Source organism: Brassica napus, chromosome C5 (genome assembly GCF_020379485.1).
Source record: "Brassica napus cultivar Da-Ae chromosome C5, Da-Ae, whole genome shotgun sequence".
NCBI classification, from domain to species: domain Eukaryota; kingdom Viridiplantae; phylum Streptophyta; class Magnoliopsida; order Brassicales; family Brassicaceae; genus Brassica; species Brassica napus.
The window spans coordinates 6,865,299-6,889,143 of NC_063448.1; the positions used below are offsets into that span (position 1 = coordinate 6,865,299).

Here is a 23,845-nt window from a genome sequence, read left to right on the forward strand (position 1 = left end):
AGTTACACCACATTCAGAAAAGAAGGAAAAATATATGTAGAGTTTAATTAAGCATACGTAAATTAATACATTGATTAGATATAGTGACTTTTAGATTAAATATTAGTGTGTATATGTATACCAGAGTTTGCGAGGATGTGAACAAGATTGGCCTTATCTCTAAGTTAAAGAGTATTCTCAAAGTAGTCATGTAGATCCATTGTGGACTCGGAACACGTGCCGTGTTTTTCCACTCGTGTTTCCAAAACTTGAAACCATCGTTGCTCGGACACGATAGTGTTAGCCACTTCGTTTGCAAACTAACAATATCCGATATCTATACATTCAAATATGAATTTGATATATACAAAAACAAAATAAACTGAAAGAAAAAAAGGAATATTTACACAATCACATAGTATTATTACTATTACATGTACCTTAGATCGATCAAATTCACTGTCGGGATTGCAGTTTGATGGATGCGAACCATCATTGTAATTAGGCCAAAGATCTTGAATACCAAAATCTGCCGCAGGTTTGCAACTAGGCTTTGTACGCAAATGTTTTCAAAACAAATTAATTTTGGCTGTTTATTTCTGACTTATATTAACATCAAAATTAGAATTTCATGGGGTACATATTTGTAAAAAACAATGATGAACTTGAGATAAAGCAGAGTATACGTATCTGATGAAGAAGAGCTAAGTAGAAGAAATCAAAGTCTGCAGCTTGAGGAGGTAACATGAAAACATTAGAAACCTGAGGGTAAACCAACTTTATACTCCCATTTTATGTACTCTTCATTTTTGTAATGCACACATGAAACATTTTGGCATCAAATTTATAAAGACAAATAGCTTCTCCTTAATACATTTTCATTAATTAGGTGTTAAAATTCTCGCACGACGTTCTCTCTTTAATCATCTTATTATTTTTGAAAAAGAATGCAAAAATATTTAGGTTTGTAACATACTATATCTAGCTCTTGGTATAAATTAGGAACGAGCTATTTAAAACTAACATGTATCCCTTTCATTATGCATGCAATTGCTGCTATTTATATATTTAACAATGTGTACAATATTATAACAAAATTCATTTCTAATATGCTACTTAATGAAATCTTTTGAGAAGGAACAATAATCAAGTACATGCGAACCAAGTTCAAACAATTCACAGGTATATATATCTAGCTACTAATGTACTCCCTCCGTTTCATTTTACTTGTTGTTCTAGACTTTGACACACAGATTAATAAAATATTTAAATTTATCTATTTACTATATAAAAACATCATTATCAATATACCTAACCAGATTTCAACCAATAGAAAAATAGATTAGAATAAAAAATCAATAAATTTTGCATTGAAATCATAAAACGACACTAATTTTAAAACGAAAATTTTGCTCTAAAACGAAATCTAATTCGAAATGTAGGAGTACATACTAACATTTAATAATTCGCTAATGAATGCTTTGTAAGAAAGGGTCAAAGACTCAAAAGTATTGATCATAATTAATTAGTAACTGAGGATCTGGCCACGATCAGCGTTAAACATGTCATACAACTACTTTTGTCTTATGCCTTCGAGTTAGGAATAGTATATATTAAAACCCTTAAAGAAAAGAAAGCAACATGCCGAACATATAAAGTTCATCAAAATGCACGAGGAATTATAATGAGATCAAACCACTACCAACCCACTTCCAGTTGATAAGTGTTTACCGATGATTCCGGTCATTGTTTTTTAGTGTAGTAAATGATAGTGGTACTTGTCCATGTTGGAAGTCGATCCAATTGAAGAGTAAACAATAGTATTAAACTTAAAATATTTCTTAGGGATATTTCTAATATGCTTAAATAATCATAAAATTTGGAAAGATATATATTGAATGTAAATCTTTAGTATATTGAATTTAGATCTTTAGTCAAAAAATAATATATATATATATATATTGAGCGTCACAAACTTACATGAACGATGTAAGTTTATCGACGGTCATATTGATTCGAAGGTCGTGAACGATATACTTGGTAGTCTAGAAAATTTTGAGTAAACTAGCGGAACAGGTGGTTGATGCGAAACTAGTTTGTAAACATGTGGTCTAAATTATTTTGGTTGAATCTGGTTTGTATGTCGACATTGGATGTCCGTTTCGGGTTTGATTTATATATATAAATATTTCTCGAAAAAAAAGAAACTTACACCATGTGAAACAACTTCGAAATCACATATCTAGTTGGTTAAAAAATGAAACTGTTATTTTAGTAAAACTTCACATTGTCTACTTAAAAGTGAACCATACATTTATCTTGCATGACTCATGAGGGAGGGAAAATATATTGGATACTGGAAGGTTTTGGTGAAAAACATTTTATAAATATACTGAACGTGCTCATCCTATATGGCTTTACTCCAATTTGAAGATCTTCAACTAATCTATTCTATGATTCTTTGTCTCTTACGTCTCCTACTTATTGATTGTGATTAAAGTGTTGGGATGATTTTGTTCCTCAAACATGTAGTTTTCAACGCTTCTGTCTGTTTCTATATTTTAATGAAAGAGAGAGTGTGTGATGTTTTCTCTAATTTCCAATGTGTGAGGAAATTGAATCCTTCTTGATTAAGTTATGTTTCAGAACTTGATATTAACAAGTATGTTATCCTTTCATTAAGCTTTCTCCTTGTTAGGGAGACAGACTCAAATACATTTAAGACAACAATTTAAAACATGACGACACATAATCATCTTTCATAAAAAAATCTACTTCTTGGAATAAAACTTTTATATCTATAATTTATGTTCTTTGAATAATTTTCATATTTGGGGTGAAAATATTTATTTGTATATAATTTTGTTTAGTGGTTTTTAATTAATTGTAAATCTTAAATTAAGAAAGTCAAATCTTATTCTAGTTCTAAGTAAGAAAAAAGCTGATTGGGTGATAAAAAAGGTGTAATGATTTTCTAAAGGCTCACCGCTCACCTAATCCCAAAGTGTAAATTTTCATTAAAAAAAGGCGCCCCACTGACCAATTTTTCTTCTCTCCAGTTCGAAAACGGAGACGAAGGGCATCGGCGGCGATCTTCGACGGCCCTATCGATCTCCGATTGCCAAACTCGAATCCACAATAATAATTAAAAAAAAATCTTCGAAAATCCACAGGAAACTAACTAAAAATCGCTATCGTGTGTGTTTCTTCCAAACTTCTTGGATCTTTCGTCAATCATCACGTCCAGATCTCATGATTCATCGTCCGATCTCGTGGCGGTTCCGTAAACCTTGATGCAACGATCTCATGCTCGTTCCAGGTTGAAACACAAATCCGATATGGATCCTCTCCACCTTCATACTCAACCTGGCCAACGATCATCGCTCGCCAAACCCAAGTGTAAACCGAAGAAATCGATTATCCTCATAATCGTCGGTTCCGCCGCCATCGCTTTAATTATATCCTTCGTTTGCTATACATTTCTACTCTCCGGGAGGAATCGGAGAGTTTCGCTTCGTTACAGCGTCGTGATCGACGGCGGGAGCTCGGGGACCCGAGTTCACGTGTTCGGGTACCGGATTGAATCCGGAAACCCGGTTTTCGATTTCAGCGGAGATGACGGCTACGCTAGTATGAAGCTGAGTCCTGGTTTGTCTTCTTACGCTGGTGATCCGGAGGGAGCGAGCGTTTCGGTGGCGGAGCTTGTGGAGTTCGCGAAAGGGAGAGTTCCGAAGAGAGTGTTGAAGGAGAGTGAGATTAGGTTGATGGCCACCGCTGGGATGAGATTGCTTGAAGCTAGTGTTCAGGAACGGATTCTTCAAGTTACTAGAAGAGTTCTTAGATCTTCTGGGTTTAAGTTCCGAGACGAATCCGCCTCGGTTATCTCCGGTTAGTGTTTTGATGCTTAAGATTTAAAAAAAAAAAAAAAAAAAAAAAGTGTTGAAGCAAACCTAGATATTGTAAATAGTCCCTCCCAAGCACTAATCCCGGCTGTGAAAGTTACAGCTGCAGCCCCTTTAGCATCAGAGCTGACTCGTTCTGGTTTTGATGCTTAAGATTAGAGCTAGATTGATCAGTGTCAAGACAATGCTGCACTGTTCGAGTGTTTGGTTGAGATGTTGTTGTTATTAGTATTGGACTTGTTTGAATAAGTGCTAATACTGGGAATATTTTTTTTTTTGTAGGATCTGATGAAGGTGTATATGCTTGGGTTGTTGCGAACTATGCACTTGGTTCTCTAGGAGGTGATCCGTTGCAAACAACGGGGATTGCTGAACTTGGTGGGGCTTCTGCTCAGGTTTTAGTCTCCTTCCCTTCAGATTTGTTAGACTTAAAATATAGAACAACGGAGATAGTTGATTGTAAGGGATGATGACTGTTTTGTGCAATCGTTTAGGTGACATTTGTGTCAAGTGAGCATGTGCCTTCTGAGTTCTTGCGTACGATAACTTATGGTAACGTTTCATACAGAATCTACAGCCACAGCTTCCTCAACCTTGGGCAGGTAACTTCTAAGAGCAGAGCGTTTGTCTTTTGAGCACTTTACATCCTTTTTCGAGTTTTGTGTTTGGGAACAGTATGTAACTTTGTCCCTGTTTGCTGCTTGTTGATTTAAGAGTATACATTTCCTCAAATTGTAGAACATGCAACATTAACAAATGATTTTATCCCGTTTTCATGTTTGACGGTGCTAATAACTTGTTTTGTCTTGTAGGATGCAGCACATGAGAAACTATGGGAATCACTCAACAACTTAGGTTGGTTATTGATAATTCTGTAAAGTAATCACTGGTTGACTGCAGTTGGAAATTTTGTAGATTTAATAGTTTCAGCTTTGAGTTTAGGCAAATTGAAATAAGCTTCTTTCCCGTCAATATTTATACAGTGTTTGAATCCTTGCAGCTGCAAACTCTACAGAAAAAGGAATAGTTACTGATCCTTGTACTCCTAAAGGATATATACTCGACAAAAACTCCACAGGGGAGGGAGTAGTCTTACCTGGAGAAAGCAAATTTACAGACTCACTTCAAGCTGCTGGTAATTTCTCAAAGTGCCGATCAGCTGCATTCAACATCTTACAGGAAGGAAAAGGTAAAGAGTGTTATTGGCACAGCTGAATATCATTCCTCGCGTCAGTTTTCTTTATATCTAACGAGTTTACTTTTGAGTACAGAGAAATGTCATTATAAGCATTGTTCTATTGGATCAACGTTCACACCTAATCTTCGAGGAAGTTTTTTGGCTACGGAGAATTTCTTCCACACCTCAAAGGTATACAATTTGAACGTCAATATTATCTGTGTTTTGGAGATTTGTTTAACGTTGGTAGTATGTTTCTTGACTGGATCAGTTTTTTGCGTTGAGAGAAAAAGATTGGCTATCTGCAATGATTTCAGCCGGAGAGAGTTTTTGTGGAGATGATTGGTCGAAGTTGAAAGTGAAACATCCAACATTCAAAGACGAGAGTTTGCTTCGGTATTGTTTCTCATCAGCATATATTGTCTCAATGCTTCACGACAGTCTTGGTGTTGCTCTTGATGATCAAAGGTAAAAAAACTTACTGCACAATCTTTTTGGCTTTGGGGTTCGTTAAATAAACTATGTTATGTTTTTTTTTTGTCTGCAGAGTCGAGTTTGCAAGTGAAGCAGGAGAGAAAGGCATACCACTAGATTGGGCATTAGGAGCGTTTATACTAAACACTGCAACAGCCATTTCTGATAACAGTGGTAAATCTAGAAAAATTCTTCTTGAGTAACGTAGGTAAATACAAAATATATGATATTAGTTACAATGGAAATTTTTGTTTCAAAAGTAAATGATAATCATATGTTTGTATTCACGTTTACTCGTGTTTAACATTACAAGTCTTCATTGTTGTCTTTTTAATGTTAAAATATTGGAAACCAAGTTGATTCAGAGTTGGGGGGGGGGGGGGGGGGGGGGGTATGAATTTTCAACATTTTTTACATAAATGACAACTCATTTCCTTTCTAGGTAGATCCCACTAAAAACACATCTGTGGACAGATTCACAATTAAACACATCAAGAAAAATGGTGAATCAGTACTCTGCAGATAAGTGTCTACAAATAATCTTGATGTGTTATTGTAATCAATGAAACGTGATAACTAATATCGTCCATTCATGTCCTATCTTGTAAGTTGTAATAGATATTTCCTCTGTAACAGAGTTTGTTTGTCCATTGGTATCTCATTCCGTAAATAAAGCCAAACTGGAAATAAGTCATTTGTTCATTAGAAATAGATCTGGCCCACGTGTGAATAAGACGTATGTGGTTCGGTGTTTAATCACGTGTTTTCTAAAATGACCCGACAAGCTAACCCGACCCGAGTAAGTAATGTTAGTTGTGTACCTTTTGAGAGTTTTTAAATAGTAGCTCCAATGACCAACTTCTCCTCCACTACGACAAAAAAAAAAAAAACTGTAGACTGAGAGTAGCTACGAGACGAGCTTCATCGGCGGCTGTCTTCAAACAGCCGTTTTCGAACTCCGGTTTGGAACTCCGGTTTCTCATCAATTATAATTAACTCAGGTTATAAACCTAACTCGAAGAAAAGTCATATTCACAAAAGAACTTATTGCGTTACGTTTTTTTCATACGCTAAGATCTCATTATCATCTCATCAGTTTTCGTTACGACTACTTTAAACGTTTTCACAAAACAATCTCATTACCGTTTTCAGGTTCGAAAACAAAAAAATGAAACCGGAGATTGAGGAGGATACTCTCAAGGTTCAGATGATACCTGTCCACCGCAAATCTTCGACGACCTACGTTTTCACCACTAAGTCCGAGTCAAAGCCCACGAAACCGATTCTCCTGCTAGTCCTCGGCCTATTCCTTTCCATCGCCATCACGCTGGCGTTTCTCTTTGTTCTCTACATGATTCTCTTCTCCGGATGGAATCCGAGAAGCTCGTTCCGTTACAGCGTAGTCATCGACGCCGGAAGCTCCGGGTCACGAGCTCATGTGTTCCGCTACTGGCTCGAATCCGGTAAACCGGTTTTCGACTTCGGTGAGGAGAACTACGCTAGCTTGAAGCTGAGTCCTGGTTTGTCTTCGTACGCTGATAACCCGCAAGGAGCGAGCGTCTCCGTGGCGGAGCTTGTGGAGTTCGCTAAAGGGAGAGTTCCTAAAGAGATGTTGAAGAAGAGTGAGATTAGGTTGATGGCTACGGCTGGGATGAGATTGCTTGATGTTAGTGTTCAGGAAGAGATTCTTGAAGTTACGAGAGGAGTTCTTAGATCTTCTGGGTTTAAGTTTCAAGACGAATGGGCTTCGGTTATCTCCGGTTAGTATTTGGAATATAGGAGAGTGTAACTGTTTTGTTGTTAGATTGTTTGGATCTATGTTTTGAGTTTTTTTTATATATTAGCTTAGTTAATCGATAAATATTGGAAAAGTTATGCAGGATTTGATGAAGGGATGTATGCTTGGGTGGTTGCGAACTATGCACTTGGTTCTCTTGGAGGAGACCCGTTACATACAACGGGGATTGTTGAACTCGGTGGGGCTTCTGCTCAGGTTTGGTCTCCTTTCTCTCAAATTTGGTACTAATGAGTCTTCAGCCATATGTGTGGTCGTTGATAATTGTTTGTGCATTTGTTTAGGTGACATTTGTGTCAAGTGAGACTGCACCTCCTGGGTTCTCTCGTACGATATCCTATGGAGGTGTTTCTTACAAAATCTACAGTCACAGCTTCCTCCACTATGGACAGGTAGCTTCTGAATTCTGAGAGCCGAGAATATCAGAACTTGTTGATAAGGCCTACCTTTAAGCAAAGCTGGTTCTGGATAAAACCGAATAAAAAATTAACTTTAGGGTTTAGGCTCCAAAAAATTTTGAAAAAAATTACATAGACATATATCCAAAAAAAAAAATTAGATTCCTAAATGTATTTTTTAAATGTAGTTGAAATATTTAATAAGTCGCCTACAAGAAAAAATATTTGTATCCTTTGCTTATTAATTTTCAAGAAGTTACTACGTTTTGTTGCCTTTTCAGGATGAAGCACAGGAAGAGATATTGAAATCACTCCAGAACTCTGGTTAGTTGTTGATAAAACCATTAAAAGTGATCAGTTGTGTACATAACTTGAAGATTTTGTTAAGTAAGCTTCTTTCCCCTCAAAACTCATACATTGTTTCAATATATAATCCTTTGCAGCTGCAAACAAAGATGGAATAGTTACTGATCCTTGTACTCCTAAAGGATACGTTTACGACAACAACTCAGTTCTAGCTGCTGGTAATTACTCAGCATGCCGATCGGTTACATTGGCAAAGTTGCAAGACGGAAAGGGTAAGAGCATTATATATATAGCTACATATTGCCGCTCGGTGTCAACTGTCTCCTTCATCTCTTATGGATTCACCTTTGGTGTGTTTTTTTTTGTTGTGTACAGAGAATTGTGCTTTTGAGCAATGTTCTATTGGTTCAACATTCACACCTGATCTTCAAGGAAAGTTTTTAGCTACAGAAAATTTCTACCACACCTCCAAGGTAATGATATTATCCCCTAAATTCATATTGGTCCACCTAAAAATTTGTGGAGAATATATTTGAACATAAAGACATTATGCTTCTGTCTGAAACAGTTCTTTGGGTTGGACGAGAAGGATTGGCTGTCTGAAATGATTAAAGCTGGAAAGAGTTTCTGTGGAGAAGAATGGTCGAAGTTGAAAGAGAAATACCCAACAACTAAAGAAAAATATTTGGATGGATATTGCTTCTCATCTGCATATATCATCTCAATGCTTCACGACAGCCTTGGTTTTGCTCTTGATGATGAAAGGTACTATATGTTACTGCACAAACCAAGAACAGTTAGATCATTCTGGTTTTGATCATCAAAAACTATGTTTGTTTTGTGTGCAGAATTGAGTTTGCAAATAAAGCAGGAGAAAAAGGAATTGCACTAGATTGGGCACTGGGAGCGTTTATACTAAACACTGACACAACCATTTCTGCTTACAATGGTAGATCTAGAAAAATGCTTGGCTGAAGTTACGTATATCCAAATACATAATACTATGTATGATATTTTCATTTGTTCCAATAAAACATGTAAGTTATGTCATGTATTTTACGTTAAGCTGTTTGTTGTTGTTTCTTTTTGTGAAATAAGTTTAGCTACTCCTTATAATTGTGTTTGGGATTTTCAAAGCTTTTACGTTAAGAGCGTCTGTTTTCATTCAGCATCCTTGTGGACCGTGTCAGATTACAATATGTAGAAATAGGAGACGTGACCATGTCTTTCCCTTATTGAATCTTTTGTTGAAAATTAAACTTGATTTGGATCAGATTTTTGGCTAATAATTTACTAATCATTTTAGTCCAAACTTAGTCCAATATCTAGAATCATCCTCCACCTCTTTAGAATAAAAATCTAGATATTCTCATAGAATTATCTAGATAATTATAATAAAAAAATCTTAGATATTATGGTAGAATTCTCTAGATTTATGATTAAAATATGTAAGATATTTTGTATTTTGGAGGCTATAAATACCTCCACTCCCCTTTCATTTTGCATCACCAAGAAATAAACAAAGCTTGTAACAAGTAATAAAATCCTCTTCTAAGTTATATAATCTTTCTTCTTCACAAAACTTCTTTCTCTTCAAACACTTAAACACTTTCTTCATCTTTATAAAGTTTTTCATTCCAACAAAGTGGTATCAGAGCTACAAGTTCCTTTTGAAGATGGCAAACAATGGTGTTCCCTTCCAAGTTCCATTGCTCACTAAGAGCAACTATGACAATTGGAGTCTTAGGATGATGGCTATCTTAGGAGCACATGATGTGTGGGAGATAGTCGAGAAAGGCTTCGTTGAACCGGAGAATGATGGTGGTTTATCTCAAACACAAAAGGATGGTTTGAGAGATTCAAGGAAGAGAGACAAGAAGGCTCTCTGTCTAATCCATCAAGGATTAGATGAAGATACATTTGAGAAGGTTGCTGGAGCAAAGACATCCAAAGAAGCATGGGAGAAGCTTCGGACATCTTACAAGGGAGCGGAACAAGTTAAGAAGGTACGTCTTCAAACTCTAAGAGGAGAATTTGAAGCATTACAAATGAAGGAAGGAGAACTCATCTCAGATTACTTCTCAAGAGTCTTGACGGTTACTAATAACCTAAAAAGAAATGGTGAGAAGTTAGATGAGGTGAGAATCATGGAGAAAGTTCTTAGATCATTGGATTCAAAATTCGAGCATATCGTCACCGTTATTGAAGAGACAAAAGACTTGGAGACTATGACGATGGAGCAACTTCTTGGATCACTACAAGCTTATGAAGAAAAGAAGAAGAAAAAAGAAGATATTGTAGAGCAAGTTCTCAAGATGAGAATTGATCACAAGGAAGAAAGTGGCCGAAATCATCCGAGACGTGGTGGTGGTCATTTTCGAGGACGAGGTCGTGGTGTAAATGGACGAGGTTGGAGACCATACGAAGACAACTTCAACCAAAGAGGAGAGAATTCATCAAGAGGTCGTGGAAGAGGAAACCCAAAATCAAGGTACGATAAATCAAGCATCAAATGCTATAGTTGCGGAAAGTTTGGACATTATGCTTCTGAATGTAAAACTCCAAACAACAATAGAGTTGAAGAGAAGTCCAACTATGTTGAAGAACAGCGTAAGGAAGAAGATATGCTGTTGATGGCTTACAAGAAGGATGAACCAAATGAGGTTCACAAGTGGTACCTTGATAGTGGTCCAAGCAACCACATGTGTGGAAATAAAAGCATGTTCGTGGAGCTTGATGAATCGGTGAAAACTGATGTGGCTTTAGGAGATGAATCAAGGATGGAAGTGAAAGGTAAAGGAAATATTTTCATCCGCTTGAAGAATGGAGATCATCAATTCATTTCCAACGTTTACTACATTCCAAGCATGAAGACCAACATCTTGAGCCTAGGACAACTCTTAGAGAAAGGTTATGACATTCGACTAAAAGATAATAGCCTTTCTTTAAGAGATAATGCAAATAATCTCATCACAAAGGTGCCAATGTCAAGCAATAGAATGTTTGTCCTAAACATTCAAAATGACATTGCACGATGTCTCAAGATGTGCTACAAGGAGGAATCTTGGCTTTGGCATCTTCGATTTGGTCATCTCAACTTCGGAGGCTTAGAGCTACTTTCCAAGAAAGAAATGGTGAAAGGATTACCTTGTATCAATCATCCAAATCAAGTGTGTGAAGGTTGCTTACTTGGAAAGCAATTCAAGATGAGTTTTCCAAAGGAGTCGGAGACAAGAGCAAGAAAGCCACTAGAACTCATACATACAGATGTATGTGGGCCAATCAAACCAAGTTCACTTGGTAAGAGTAACTACTTTCTTCTCTTTATTGATGACTTTTCAAGAAAAACATGGGTTTACTTTTTGAATCAAAAATCAGAAGTGTTTGAAAATTTCAAAAAGTTCAAAGCCCATGTTGAGAAGGAAAGTGGTCTTAAGATCAAGTCCATGAGATCAGATCGAGGAGGAGAATTCATGTCCAAGGAGTTTCTGAAGTATTGTGAAGATAATGGCATTCGAAGACAGTTGACGGTGCCAAGAACCCCTCAACAAAATGGAGTAGCGGAAAGAAAGAATAGGACAATACTTGAGATGGCAAGAAGCATGCTCAAGAGTAAGAAGCTACCAAAGGAGTTGTGGGCAGAAGCAGTTGCTTGTGCGGTTTATATATCAAACCGTTCTCCAACAAAGAGTGTTTTAGAAAAAACACCACAAGAAGCTTGGAGCGGAAGGAAGCCTGGAGTCTCACACCTAAGAGTCTTTGGAAGCATTGCTCACGCTCATGTTCCAGACGAGAAGCGGAGCAAACTAGATGATAAAAGTGAGAAGTACATCTTCATTGGGTATGACGCTAACTCCAAAGGCTACAAGCTCTACAATCCTGAAACAAAGAAGACAATCATTAGTCGGAATGTCATCTTTGATGAAGAAGGAGAATGGGATTGGAGATCAAATAATGAAGACTACAACTTCTTTCCATCCTTTGAAGAAGAGAATGTGGAGCAACCGAGAGAAGAGCCAGCTACACCACCAACTTCACCAACAACAAGTTCTCAAGGAGATGAAAGCTCAAGTGAAAGGACTCCACGTTTTAGAAGTCTACAAGACATCTACGAGGTAACCGAAAATCAAGACAATCTTACTCTATTTTGTCTATTTGCGGATTGCGAGCCTATGAACTTTGAAGAAGCCCAAGAAAAGAAGTCATGGAGAAGTGCAATGGATGAGGAAATCAAGTCGATTCAAAAGAATGATACATGGGAGTTAGCTTCACTTCCAAATGGACACAAGGCAATTGGTGTGAAGTGGGTGTACAAGGCAAAGAAGAACTCTAAAGGAGAAGTTGAAAGGTACAAGGCAAGATTGGTGGCAAAAGGCTATAGTCAAAGAGCCGGGATCGACTATGATGAGGTATTTGCTCCAGTTGCTCGCTTAGAAACGGTTAGACTAATCATTTCATTGGCAGCCCAAAAGAGTTGGAGGATACATCAAATGGATGTCAAATCAGCCTTCTTAAATGGAGACCTTGAGGAAGAAGTCTACATTGAGCAACCACAAGGCTACATGGTTGAAGGAGAAGAAGACAAAGTCTTAAGGCTGAAGAAGGCGCTTTATGGATTAAAGCAAGCACCAAGAGCATGGAACACTCGGATTGATAAGTACTTCAAGGAGAAAGGCTTCATCAAGTGTCCATATGAGCATGCACTTTATATCAAAACTCAAAACAATGATATATTGATTGCATGCTTATATGTTGATGACTTGATATTCACTGGCAACAATCCGATTATGTTTGAAGATTTCAAGATGGAGATGACAAAGGAGTTCGAGATGACCGACATTGGATTGATGTCATACTACCTTGGCATTGAAGTAAAGCAAGAAGAAAATGGAATCTTCATTACTCAAGAAGGCTATGCTAAAGAGGTGCTTAAGAAGTTCAAGATGGATGACTCAAATCCAGTTTGCACGCCAATGGAATGTGGAGTCAAGTTATCAAAGGAAGAAGAAGGAGAGAGTGTGGATCCAACACTTTTTAAGAGTTTGGTTGGAAGCTTACGATATCTAACGTGCACAAGGCCCGACATCCTACACGCAGTTGGAGTTGTGAGTCGATACATGGAGCATCCAACAACAACTCATTTCAAGGCAGCCAAGAGGATCCTACGCTATATCAAAGGTACAATCAACTTTGGCTTGTATTACTCTATTTCTGACGATTACAAGCTTGTTGGATATAGCGATAGCGATTGGGGTGGAGATGTAGATGACCGGAAAAGCACAAGTGGCTTCGTGTTTTTCATTGGAGAAACCGCTTTCACATGGATGTCAAAGAAGCAACCAATTGTCACTCTTTCTACTTGTGAAGCGGAGTATGTGGCAGCTACTTCATGTGTTTGCCATGCCATTTGGTTACGAAACTTGCTAAAGGAGTTGAACCTACCACAAGAGGAGCCAACAAAGATCTTTGTGGATAACAGGTAGGCAATAGCATTGGCGAAGAATCCAGTCTTCCATGATCGGAGTAAGCACATCGATACTCATTATCACTACATTAGAGAATGTGTTACCAAGATGGATGTGCAGTTAGAGTATGTGAAGACAAATGATCAAGTAGCTGATATCTTCACCAAGCCACTCAAACGAGAAGACTTTATCAAGATGAGGAGTTTGCTAGGAGTAACCAAATCAAGTTTAAGAGGGGGTGTTGAAAGTTAAACTTGATTTGGATCACATTTTGGGCTAATAATTTACTAATCATTTTAGTCCAAACTTAGTCCAATATCTAGAATCATCTTCCACCTCCTTAGAATAAAAATCTAGATATTCTCATAGAATTATCTAGATAATTATAATAAAAAAATCTTAGATATTATGGTAGAATTCTCTAGATTTATGATTAAAATATGTAAGATATTTTGTATTTTGGAGGCTATAAATACCTCAACTCCCCTTTCATTTTGCATCACCAAGAAATAAACAAAGCTTGTAACAAGTAATAAAATCTTCTTCTAAGTTATATAATCTTTCTTCTTCACAAAACTTCTTTCTCTTCAAACACTTAAACACTTTCTCCATCTTTATAAAGTTTTTCATTCCAACATCTTTCCTGATTGAAGACTTGACTATTTCTATAACAAAACATTCAATAATTTTCAAAACATGCAAGTAGGACTATACAATAAATATACTCGACAAGTTTGTAGCTGAACATTTACAGCCACGGACGTTAATATGTTTAAAAAAAGAAAGATGCGAGTTCTATAATATTCTTCAAACCAAGTGTTACTTAGTAAAACAAAAAATGTTTTACTTATTTAAATGAATCATATATACTTATTCTTGGTACTTGAGTTGAACTTGTATCTTGCCTTTAACCTTATCCATTCTAATAAGCTATCATTTAAAAATGTTTACTAGACTACCGAAACAACATATTATTATTCTACTCAAATAATACTCAACATGTATACTTTTAAATAAAAAGAAAAAAAAAGATTCTTTCAAAAAAAAAGAAAGATGAACACAATGTAAGAAATAGCTAATCAAACAAAAGTTCTAAATTATATTTTAAAATGGCATTTTGTTCAAGCATAATAAAATCGAAAAGCCATAAAATGATGACAGTGAAAGGTTTTGTTATGAACTCAGCTTCGGATTAACATAAGAAAATTATTATATGATGTATACTTCGAGTTATCTGACTGAGTTTTTTTTTTTTTTAACTTTGAATAAAACAACTTGTATGTGTATGTATGTTTGTTGTCCAAAAAAAAGTATGTGTATGTATGTTCTTGTATATTCTCTATACCCTACCTAAATTGTAATCCACGCTGTTAATGATTCATTAAACAAAAACTAAGGTCTATGAGCCGTTAAAACTATAGTCAACGGCTGTATAGCTAACGGAGCCGTTCAGACATCGTGATCTCTCTTTCTCTCCTTCTCCTTGTCTTGCTATAAAAAAAAAGGTGTTCTCCATTTGCTTATTTCACGGGAAAAATCTTTTTAAAAAACATTCTATCTTCCCCACAAGTTCTTGGCGTCTCTGCTAACTTTCCTCCCGATTGTTCTGCTCTTAAATCAAGGACGAGATAGCTAACCCTTCACGCTATAAACACACCTCTTCCCCCGATTTTTGTCCAGTTGTTTTTTGGAAAAAAAAAAAACTGAGATATGAGTGAACACATGGTGGTATATGTCGATCGACTGAGGCGGCCAGTTCTCGCGGGGCCGTCTAGCCTCACGGCGAAGGAGGATAATGCAGTTTATGTCTACGATGGAGATACTTTTGCTACGGAGATGTGGTCGGCAGAGTGTCGTATTTGTCAGGAGGAATCCGCTATTATGAATCTCGAGAGCCCGTGTGCTTGCAATGGCAGCCTCAAGGTACTTTTTCCTCTTTCTCATTGTTTATGCTCTTACTATACGAAACTATGATTATCTATGAAAGAGCTAAAAAGAAATGTCTGTTTTTTGGACAGTATGCTCACAGAAAATGTGTTCAACGTTGGTGCAATGAAAAGGGAAACACTATATGCGAGATTTGTCATCAGGTATGTATGTTTACGCTTTTCTCCTCCTCTGTTTTTATATTTGAGGAGTAGTGTGAGACCTGATGAATCTATACCAGAAAATGAACCTTAGGTACATTAGATAGGACATCGCAGATATATTCAGATTACAACTATTTTTCTTGAGTTTTTTTTTTTAACCTGAATTCAACTCAAAATTAAGGCATTAACTGGAAAGATACTATGTAAAGTTTAAAATCTAACGCCCTTTTAACTTTGTATTATCCAGTCATACCAAGCTGGATATACCTCTCCTCCACCTCCACTCCGGTCTGAAGAAACTACTATTGACATTGGGTAATGATCAGTTTCATAACACTATTGTATATGTCTTATAATTGGTCTGACTTCATAATGTGTTTGTTTGTAGTGGAGGATGGACAATCTCAGGTTTGGATTTAGATGATCCACACCTCCTGGCAATAGCAGAAGCTGAACGTCAGATTTTAGAGTCTGAGTATGATGATCATACAGCTCCTGATACCAGTCTTGCTGCATTTTTCCGCATATCTGCCCTAACTGTAAGCCTTCTCCACAAGTTTTAATTATATACTGACTTGTAAACCTGATAGCATATCCCTTTATTCTTTTTTTTTCTTTTTGTTTTTGCAGTTGATGACTCTTCTATTACGGTGCGCACTGACTATACCAGATTATGCAGATGGTGACACTTCTTCAATACTTTCTGTAAGTTGAATCTCAAGTTTCTATAGTAGACTATGCAAGTTTCAACTCCAAAACCACAAAACTAATCTATTAAATCTCTTTGTAGCTTTTCTTACTCCGAGCTGCCACTTTTCTTCTTCCTTGCTACATCATGGCATCAGCCATTAGTATCTTACATCGGCGAAGGCAAAGACAGGTTAGCTTTTTAGACACACTTGCAACAAAACTTTTCTTATCATTACGACACAGGATTTTTTTTTTTTTTTTTAAGCAAAAAGGTAAATTTGCGTTTTCATGTTTTTTTTTTCCATTCCCCAATTTTTTTGTTGATTAGCAAATACTTGCGGAACCGCGTTGCCATTCCGCAGAGTTACCAATATCAGAGCCAATGATTTACTTTAAACAAAAAAATGATTGAACAGGAAGCAGCGGCTTTGGCAACCAGGTTTGCGTTGGTGCTCAGCTCACGTCAACCTAGAGCCATGATTAATTACTTGTCCATGGAGCCTTGATTAACTTTTTGATGGAAACTATTGAATTCAAACTTTGTTAGCTACAAGACAACCACAAGGGTTCTCTACATGAAGGTCCTTCTGAATCGGCTTTATCACAAGTTAAAAGCTTAAAGAAGAAGTGTCCTAGCTTAATGCAGAGCTTTTTTTCTTAAGTAAACGAATCTAATAAAGATTCTGTGTACGTAGAGTTCAGAGTTTCGGATTTTGTGCAATGTACAAACTGTAAATGTCTTTCTTTTTTTTTTTTTTTGCTTCTTTCCTTTTGTAATTTGAGCATTGAGCTTTTAAGTGACATTCTGTTGCTCAATACTCAAACTCTTGCGTCAAGTTTTGAATTCTTTGGTCGAATACAAACAAAACTTACTAAGATCGAGCATCGTACAAGAAGCATGTTCATGTTTAACTGCGGACAGAAAGGAAGAGCAAAGCTAGTTGCCCTGCAATAACAGTTCCTTGATGTCATACCCTTGGACCTAACAGAAACAAAAGACAAAACATGTTTAAAGAGTTGATCTGTTCTTCTAACATTGTAGTGATCATCCTAGCAATGAGTTCTCTACCTGAAGAAAAGTGAGCAGCAAAATAACTCCCGAGTTCCAGAAACCGTGTATGACCATCGGGGTGATGAGATTGCGGGTTTGCGCATAGGATAACCCCAAAACCGATCCTAAACCAGAGATAAATTTGCAGTCAGAGACGTGTTTATGTATACGAGAAAGATGCTAGTGCTATTGGTTTTTAGTTGTGTGTTTTCACCTAGTATAAACAGCTGCGGGAATTCACCGGGTGTGAGGTGCGCAAGTGCAAACGCAGCTGCGCTGATTATGATCGCTATTGGGGTCGGCACCCTTAAAAATGCACAACAAAACAAATATATGTAGTTAGCTTTTTGTTTTTTTTTTATCAGAAGCAAAATGAGAAGAAGGAAAAGATCTTTTTACCATTTGGTAAGAGAGACCATGAAGAATCCGCGAAACACGGTCTCCTCAAGAAGTGGAGCAAGGACTCCAGTTATCCCCACTAAGCTTAACGTGCTGCACAAAATCATTACATGCAACTGTGATCAAACTCTAGTATTGATACAACATCGCAAATGCTATTTCTTTTGCGGAATATACCTTATGTTTGAGGATCCAATTAATGGGAGAAGCTTCATCAAAGAGTCCACCTGAAAACATCATTACCATTAATTATCCATCAGACATTTCATAAAGAAGAAATAAACTATGATAGTGAAATTCTCCTAACCTCTCTTTCTGGTGTCTCTGTCCTAAACAAGGATAAAGCAACACCTGTTAACGCAATAGCCCCAACAGCTCCAACCAGACCTATCCCACTCCACACCAGCCATCCTTTTTGCAAGTTAAAGGGCTGTTTCAAATCTGAACATGAAACAACAACCAAAAAAAAAGATCAAAGGCCAAATAAAAAGTGAAAACAGTGAAAGACAGTCCCCAGAAAAGAAAAAAAAAAAGAGTACCATAGCGCAAAATGTCTTCAGGAAGCGGCTCGAATGTTTTAGCAACGGTGAATATAACAGCAAGTACTGCTAGAGTTGTTAAACTGCAAAAAGTATTTAAAAATAAAGTTCTTCAGCATAAAAGCATTTCATGTTGACATTATCTTAAAAAAAAGAGTAGCTTGTTGGTAAAAAAATACCCTTGATCCAGGAATAAGATCTCCGCCTTGTCGTCCAAGCTCAGCTTCTGAACGTCGATCCCTAGATATGGTAAGGCTACCATCTCAGTTAACCCTGTCAAAACAAAACTGCCTGGGATAATAGTTAATAAACTGAGATGATTATCTGTTCATACTCAACCATACTTGTGGAGTTGTATGTTTTTTTTTGATGGGAGAGTACCTTAAACCACAAGCAAGCGAAGTTAACGAAACTGTCTGCCATTCCCATGGCACTTCCCATCTCTCTAGTATCCGCCACTCTGACCCACCTCCTTGTAACTGACAAAGCAACCAACTTTTTATAATTTTTTTTTCCGGGAAACCAAACATGAAGCTAATCAAAGTTGCTGCCGGAGAAAGTAGCTACCTTTCCCTCTCCTCCAGTTTCTTTCCAAGAGTTGGAAATGCACGCTGACCTCTGTTTCCTCCGGTAAACCGTAGATAACCGGCGGGTTGCGAATCCCGTAGAAAACCGGCACAAACCGCCGCGGTTATGAGTCTTCGGCGGAATTAAACTTCGGGAACCGGAGTTGCAGAAAAGAGACGAAGATTTAGATAAACACGAGATCATCTGCGAAACCATCTGAATTGTTTGATCGAATTTTTTTTTTTCCGACCAAAGCAACTAGATTGGTAAGAGTGATCAGGAAGAGGATAAGGTCCGATTAAATAAGTCGGGTAGAAAAAACCCGTAAACCATTTACATATGGGCCTAAACCCATTAGAGGCCCAAACGCTTACACGACCAACTCCAAAGCTTCTTTGTCAGTATGTTTCTTTTTTCTTTGTCAGTATGTAACAAAATAAATACATCCCTCGTGATTCTAATTTGTAATTTTGTTCCTTAGGAGAATGATGATATCCACTCATTTTTCTATTCATTTTAATAAAAAATTCAGTTTAATTTATAACCAAGACAAAAAAAATAGTTAATATTATTTCAAACTTTAGTACTAAATCACTTGCAAGTTTGCCCCCTGTTGTCATGGTTAATGTTGTTGACCCACATCCATTGAACAAATGACACTTAGCTTTAGAGACAGCCAGTAAATTCATCATGTTTCCTCTATTTATACTCAAATCTAAATCATCCCCAAGAAATAGTAATACAAAATAACAATAGAAAAAAAAAAAAAAAAAAAAAAAAAAAAAGAGAAATGGTTACTTTAAGCTCATTTCTTCTTCCACACCAAACACATCTTTTGATTTCATGATGAGCAATAATAGTAACACTCTCCACGGTCCTTTCTCTTCCTCTTCTACTTCTTTCTCTTACTTGACAAGCAAGGAAGACGCTCTCACGCAGAAGAAACTAAAGATTGGTATGAACATGGACACCAATCCAGAAGAGGATCAAGATGTTCTTGGAGTTAGCAAGAAAGCTTCTGAAGATATTGAGATTGGTGTGTTTGGAGCTGAGAAGTACTTCAACGGAGATATGGATTCCGACCACGGTTCTTCACTCGTGTCTCCTTCAATCGAGAGAATCTTCGCTGGTCCGAAGCAAAGCTCCAAAAATTCCTCCGAAACTCCGAGTCTTCGGTCTGAATCCAGCTGGAATAGCCAGAGCTTGTTGCTTCAGAACAAGAAAAAGAAGAACCACAACAACAGCCCTAGCTGCAACAGTTACTTGCAGGAGAAGGATGTTAGTACTAGCAACCAAAAGGCGAGTAGCAAGAAGAGCTTTCTCCTGAATCTTGGCTGCAAAGGCGTTTGTTTTAACTGGAATGCAGTGGATGTCGTCGACGTCGACGAGAAGAGAAGAACCTCTGGTCTGAAGAAGATCAAGACGCAGTTGAGTTTCTCTGGAGATCTAAGCTCGGAGATGAAGCTTCATCAGCAACAACAGAAGGCAATGTTAGAGCAGAGGAAGTCTCTCGAAATATTTGGATCTCCTCTTATTGAGAAGAGAATCATTTCAAAGAACTTACCATGGGAATACTCAACCTCTGCTAAGCACGAAGAAGAAGGAGAAGATGGGAGTGTGAGTGATTTAAGTTCAGATCTCTTTGAGATTGAGAGTGTAACAGGGAAGAACAAACCCTATCTTGCAAGGCAAGAAAGCAGCGATGCAGAGTCACCGGATTGTTATGCGCCAAGCGAGGTAAGCATAGCTTGGAGTGTAGTAACGGCTAGTGTTGCGGATTACTCTGTTATGTCTGAATGTGCTACGAGTCCTGTCAAGCACCGGTCATTCCAGATTCCTCGAATCCCTATAACCGCCAAATCAAACCGAGAAAACGAGCCTCATAGACATAAACCGAGAAGTGGTGGTGGTTTGTTGTTGGGCTGCAAGAGTCATAAAGCTGTCAGAGTTTCAGGTGATTCGTACACAAACATGAACAGAACACCGAGTTATGTTCCAAGGTTCCCTGCAGAAGCTAATCCAACAAGTATCGAGACAAGGAGGAGAGTAAGCAGCAGTTCCGTTTCTCGCACGCAATCTCCTTTTCTGTATATTTAGTGACGCCCTAAAAAACCTGAGGGTCATTTCTCTTTACATGTAATGTTTATTGAGTGAAAAAGATTTGTTTTGTTAAATACCATATTTAAATTTACTGTCTTGTGATCCAAGAACTCATTTATCTTCAATCAATGGAGGACAGCAAATCAAATATTTAGCATCAATCAATCCTCAAAACACACAAGTTTTACCGACCACAAAATGAGTCTAAGATGAAATGTGATCCAAGAACTCATCAATTATCGCTTGCACCATGTGAACACTAGACACTTGCAAAAAAAGACATACCAAAGAATGCAAACCCATGTGACCTATGAATGTGTAGCTATAGCCTTTTGTTGACTCAGGAGACATATCTTAATGCAGCACAGAGACTGGTCACAAACACACAATGGTCCACCTCATTTTCATGTGCTTGTCTCAAGAATAGAAATATACCTGATTAGGGGTTTAGATTTAACGGTTTAATGAAACTCCGTACGAGTTTGCCTAAAAGAGCCAATAATGAGGAGTCTCAATTAATCAATGACAGTGTCCATTTCACCTAACATGTCTTAGACGCCAATCCAGAATCTTCTGGTCCAGAACTCATGTCAAGACCATGTGGTTGATAGTGAGATAAAGTAGAAGAAGACAAGAAACCTTAACTGTATCATTGATGATGATATGTCTCGGTAACCTACTCATGGGGAATGGTAGGTTTTGGGAAGATGATTGATTGTAACACAGCTTAAAGTTCAAATCCAAGATTCCGATCTCACCATGATACAAAGTACAAAACCTTTAACACAGTGAACAAAACAAGGTACTTGATTGGCATATCATATTTCAGATACATAGATGAACTCAGATTTGTCAAGAAAACAAACCCTGTCCTAAAGTATTATTGGATCCTGAAGATAAGTATTGTATCGTTTTCAAAGGTCCACTTTATCAATTATTGAGCAATCAATCACTTCATTGGTCTATGAAACTAAACCAGATAGAGAACCATGATCAAGTTTTCATGTGTAAGGGATAAGAAGAAGAACAGCAAGAAGCAATGACTGTGTGCGTATGAAGTTAACTAATAAAGGAGATAAATGAGACCCTCACAAGTCTCATAATCTGAAATTGTAAGCAGATTCAATAGAGAATATCTGAAGTTTTTGATATTACAAAATGAGTTTTAGTGCTAGCTTACACAGAGACATACATCCGCAGATGGAAAATGAGAGATTGGAATCGTATGTACACAGTTACAAGTACACAGAGAGGTTACAGTAGTTCTCTAGCGAGTAAATGATGAAGTAACGTAGCAGTGATAACGAAGTTGCAAAAAAGGAAAAGTTACTCATCTTTGGATGCTTTGATTGGCCGTGTCTCAAATCCACCAGTGGCTCTCTTCTCAAGCGAATAAGGCAAGTAAGTACCGAGAATCCTATCCCACAAGACAAAGAACGGCTGCGAGAAATTGTATTTACTCCCATAGAGCTGATGATGAACATCATGGTAAGCAGAGTTGTTACTGAAGAAGATGTGAAACGGGTTCCCGGGGAGCCATAGTCCACAGTGATCATCAACCGTCTTGATGGTAGCGAAGGAGAAGAAAAAGATAGCCGTTCTTGGGGACATACCGGAGAAGAGGAAAGACAAAGCACCACCGATGGTGTCCAAGAGAAGGCCTTCTAAAGGATGGTTGTATAAAGCTCCATACGAATACGGCACGATGAGGCGGTGGTGTTGGGAATGGATGTGCTTGTATAAGAACTTGTTGATGTGCATGTAGCGGTGAATGAAGTACTGCCAAGTGTCGATTACGAGCATGGCGATGATTAACTGTCTAGCGAGGAGTAGAAGGGAGAATTGCTGCGTCGTGGAAGCATCTGGATCATCACTTCCTGTTATCTAAAGAACATAAAAAAACAAAGGTTCAAACAGGAAAAAAGGATGGTTATTGATGATGCTAATAAAATGAACTTCCACCAATAAACATATCTAGAGTGTACGATATAACATTCACAACCTCAAACCAGTTTCTTCCAATACAGAGAATCATCACAATTTCATGAGTCATGACTCTGAACAAGAGAAAAAAAATGATAACAAAACGATCTTAATCTAAAACAGCAAGAAACAAGAGAGATCTGAGTTTTGATTCATCAGATAATCCCTAGGCTTTAAAAAACTCTTTTAATTTGCATCGTAAATCATCTACAACGACGAATCATCAGCTTCTGGACAATTCAATAAATAGATCCCTAACCCATCCATAAAGTTTCGACCTTTCAATCAAAGAGTGTAAAGAGAGATAAGGAGAGAGAGAGACCTTGAAGAGGATAACGGAGATGATGGCCTGAAGAGTCTGCTGAAGAAGAACGCCCTTGACGACGGCAGATTTGGTAACGAGATTCTTCTCGTCCTCGTCCACCTTGGAATGCAATCGATACCTCTCCAAGGATCCTAAGCAAACGTACATCCCTGAATACACCCAATACACCAGAATCGGCACGAACGTCCCCAGAAACTCATCCGAAATCTCGAAACCCATCGTCTAGAAGAATCCTATGTATATATGTTCTCCTAGACGAATCAAACACCGCCTGAAGAAGAAAACCGAATCAGTCTTCGCTAATTCCTCCCACCTAAACTAACACGAAGAGATTCAGGAATCTTCTTCGTCCGCCGCACGGTGTTTTTTCTTTTATCTCTCTTTCTTCTTTCTGCGTCGAGAGGAAGACGAAGAAAGAAGAAGACGCGGAAGATCTAATATTATTATGACTTTTCAATTTGTGGGACCCGGTTATTCTGGATTGTCCACGTGGCCCGAGAGGAATGGTCAAGATGCCAACTGGTTTTGAGTTTAATGCGCGCTGATCTTAATATTAATAAATAATCTGATTAAAATTATAATATACGATATTGATTTATGTATAA

At 37.5% G+C, this 23,845-nt stretch overlaps 5 protein-coding genes and 1 pseudogene across 7 annotated transcripts; 4 read left to right on the forward strand and 2 right to left on the reverse strand.

The window, feature by feature from the left end:
- The first annotated feature begins 2,967 nt into the window (after positions 1 to 2,967).
- On the forward strand, positions 2,968 to 5,887 carry LOC106430984 (probable apyrase 4). The gene is made up of 8 exons (XM_013871785.3): positions 2,968 to 3,867; positions 4,164 to 4,276; positions 4,376 to 4,483; positions 4,694 to 4,736; positions 4,882 to 5,070; positions 5,153 to 5,250; positions 5,330 to 5,526; positions 5,606 to 5,887. Exons 1-8 carry the CDS (start codon positions 3,273 to 3,275, stop codon positions 5,733 to 5,735), a joined length of 1,473 nt encoding a protein of 490 aa, XP_013727239.2. The 5' UTR covers positions 2,968 to 3,272; the 3' UTR covers positions 5,736 to 5,887.
- A 447-nt stretch (positions 5,888 to 6,334) lies between these two features.
- LOC106430981 (probable apyrase 5) lies at positions 6,335 to 9,199 on the forward strand. 2 transcript variants are annotated; one of them, XM_013871778.3, is made up of 9 exons: positions 6,335 to 6,533; positions 6,685 to 7,292; positions 7,413 to 7,525; positions 7,612 to 7,719; positions 8,007 to 8,049; positions 8,169 to 8,303; positions 8,407 to 8,504; positions 8,600 to 8,796; positions 8,880 to 9,199. In XM_013871778.3, the coding sequence occupies exons 2-9, from the start codon at positions 6,701 to 6,703 to the stop codon at positions 9,004 to 9,006; spliced, it is 1,413 nt and encodes a 470-aa protein (XP_013727232.2). In that variant the 5' UTR covers positions 6,335 to 6,533; positions 6,685 to 6,700; the 3' UTR covers positions 9,007 to 9,199. The 2 variants fall into 2 exon arrangements, with proteins under 2 accessions (XP_013727232.2, XP_048614014.1); XM_048758057.1 differs by having other exon boundaries at positions 8,181 to 8,303.
- Positions 9,200 to 13,062: 3,863 nt separating this feature from the next.
- LOC106430983 lies at positions 13,063 to 17,007 on the forward strand. Its single transcript, XM_013871782.3, has 7 exons — positions 13,063 to 15,419; positions 15,515 to 15,586; positions 15,834 to 15,901; positions 15,975 to 16,125; positions 16,217 to 16,291; positions 16,377 to 16,466; positions 16,693 to 17,007. Exons 1-7 carry the CDS (start codon positions 15,207 to 15,209, stop codon positions 16,780 to 16,782), a joined length of 759 nt encoding a protein of 252 aa, XP_013727236.1. The 5' UTR covers positions 13,063 to 15,206; the 3' UTR covers positions 16,783 to 17,007.
- On the reverse strand, positions 17,007 to 19,117 carry LOC106430982 (membrane-embedded CAAX protease MroQ). 2 transcript variants are annotated; one of them, XM_013871780.3, is made up of 10 exons: positions 18,833 to 19,117; positions 18,647 to 18,744; positions 18,445 to 18,552; positions 18,266 to 18,348; positions 18,034 to 18,167; positions 17,904 to 17,953; positions 17,727 to 17,819; positions 17,542 to 17,633; positions 17,346 to 17,452; positions 17,007 to 17,258 (listed from the first exon to the last, which is right to left on the reverse strand). In XM_013871780.3, the coding sequence occupies exons 1-10, from the start codon at positions 19,046 to 19,048 to the stop codon at positions 17,214 to 17,216; spliced, it is 1,026 nt and encodes a 341-aa protein (XP_013727234.2). In that variant the 5' UTR covers positions 19,049 to 19,117; the 3' UTR covers positions 17,007 to 17,213. The 2 variants fall into 2 exon arrangements, with proteins under 2 accessions (XP_013727234.2, XP_013727235.1); XM_013871781.3 differs by having other exon boundaries at positions 18,445 to 18,556; positions 18,833 to 18,977.
- A 505-nt stretch (positions 19,118 to 19,622) lies between these two features.
- On the forward strand, positions 19,623 to 21,006 carry LOC106430977 (annotated as a pseudogene).
- A 1,031-nt stretch (positions 21,007 to 22,037) lies between these two features.
- LOC106430975 (sphinganine C4-monooxygenase 2) lies at positions 22,038 to 23,740 on the reverse strand. The gene is made up of 2 exons (XM_013871772.3): positions 23,238 to 23,740; positions 22,038 to 22,816 (listed from the first exon to the last, which is right to left on the reverse strand). Exons 1-2 carry the CDS (start codon positions 23,457 to 23,459, stop codon positions 22,259 to 22,261), a joined length of 780 nt encoding a protein of 259 aa, XP_013727226.1. The 5' UTR covers positions 23,460 to 23,740; the 3' UTR covers positions 22,038 to 22,258.
- Positions 23,741 to 23,845: the final 105 nt, after the last annotated feature.

Coding starts and splice junctions, on each gene's coding strand:
- LOC106430984 (XM_013871785.3), top strand. CDS start 3,273: ATGCAACGATCTCATGCTCGTTCCAGGTTGAAACACAAATCCGATATG. Junction 5,071..5,152: donor CATCTTACAGGAAGGAAAAG/GTAAAGAGTGTT, acceptor TTTTGAGTACAG/AGAAATGTCATTATAAGCAT. Junction 5,251..5,329: donor ATTTCTTCCACACCTCAAAG/GTATACAATTTG, acceptor TGACTGGATCAG/TTTTTTGCGTTGAGAGAAAA.
- LOC106430981 (XM_013871778.3), top strand. CDS start 6,701: ATGAAACCGGAGATTGAGGAGGATACTCTCAAGGTTCAGATGATACCT. Junction 7,293..7,412: donor ATGGGCTTCGGTTATCTCCG/GTTAGTATTTGG, acceptor AAAGTTATGCAG/GATTTGATGAAGGGATGTAT. Junction 7,526..7,611: donor TCGGTGGGGCTTCTGCTCAG/GTTTGGTCTCCT, acceptor GCATTTGTTTAG/GTGACATTTGTGTCAAGTGA.
- LOC106430983 (XM_013871782.3), top strand. CDS start 15,207: ATGAGTGAACACATGGTGGTATATGTCGATCGACTGAGGCGGCCAGTT. Junction 15,420..15,514: donor CTTGCAATGGCAGCCTCAAG/GTACTTTTTCCT, acceptor TTTTTTGGACAG/TATGCTCACAGAAAATGTGT. Junction 16,126..16,216: donor TCCGCATATCTGCCCTAACT/GTAAGCCTTCTC, acceptor TTGTTTTTGCAG/TTGATGACTCTTCTATTACG.
- LOC106430982 (XM_013871780.3), bottom strand. CDS start 19,048: ATGGTTTCGCAGATGATCTCGTGTTTATCTAAATCTTCGTCTCTTTTC. Junction 18,349..18,444: donor ATCTTATTCCTGGATCAAGG/GTATTTTTTTAC, acceptor TACTTTTTGCAG/TTTAACAACTCTAGCAGTAC. Junction 17,820..17,903: donor ATTGGATCCTCAAACATAAG/GTATATTCCGCA, acceptor GATTTTGTGCAG/CACGTTAAGCTTAGTGGGGA.
- LOC106430975 (XM_013871772.3), bottom strand. CDS start 23,459: ATGGGTTTCGAGATTTCGGATGAGTTTCTGGGGACGTTCGTGCCGATT. Junction 22,817..23,237: donor TCTCCGTTATCCTCTTCAAG/GTCTCTCTCTCT, acceptor TATGTTCTTTAG/ATAACAGGAAGTGATGATCC.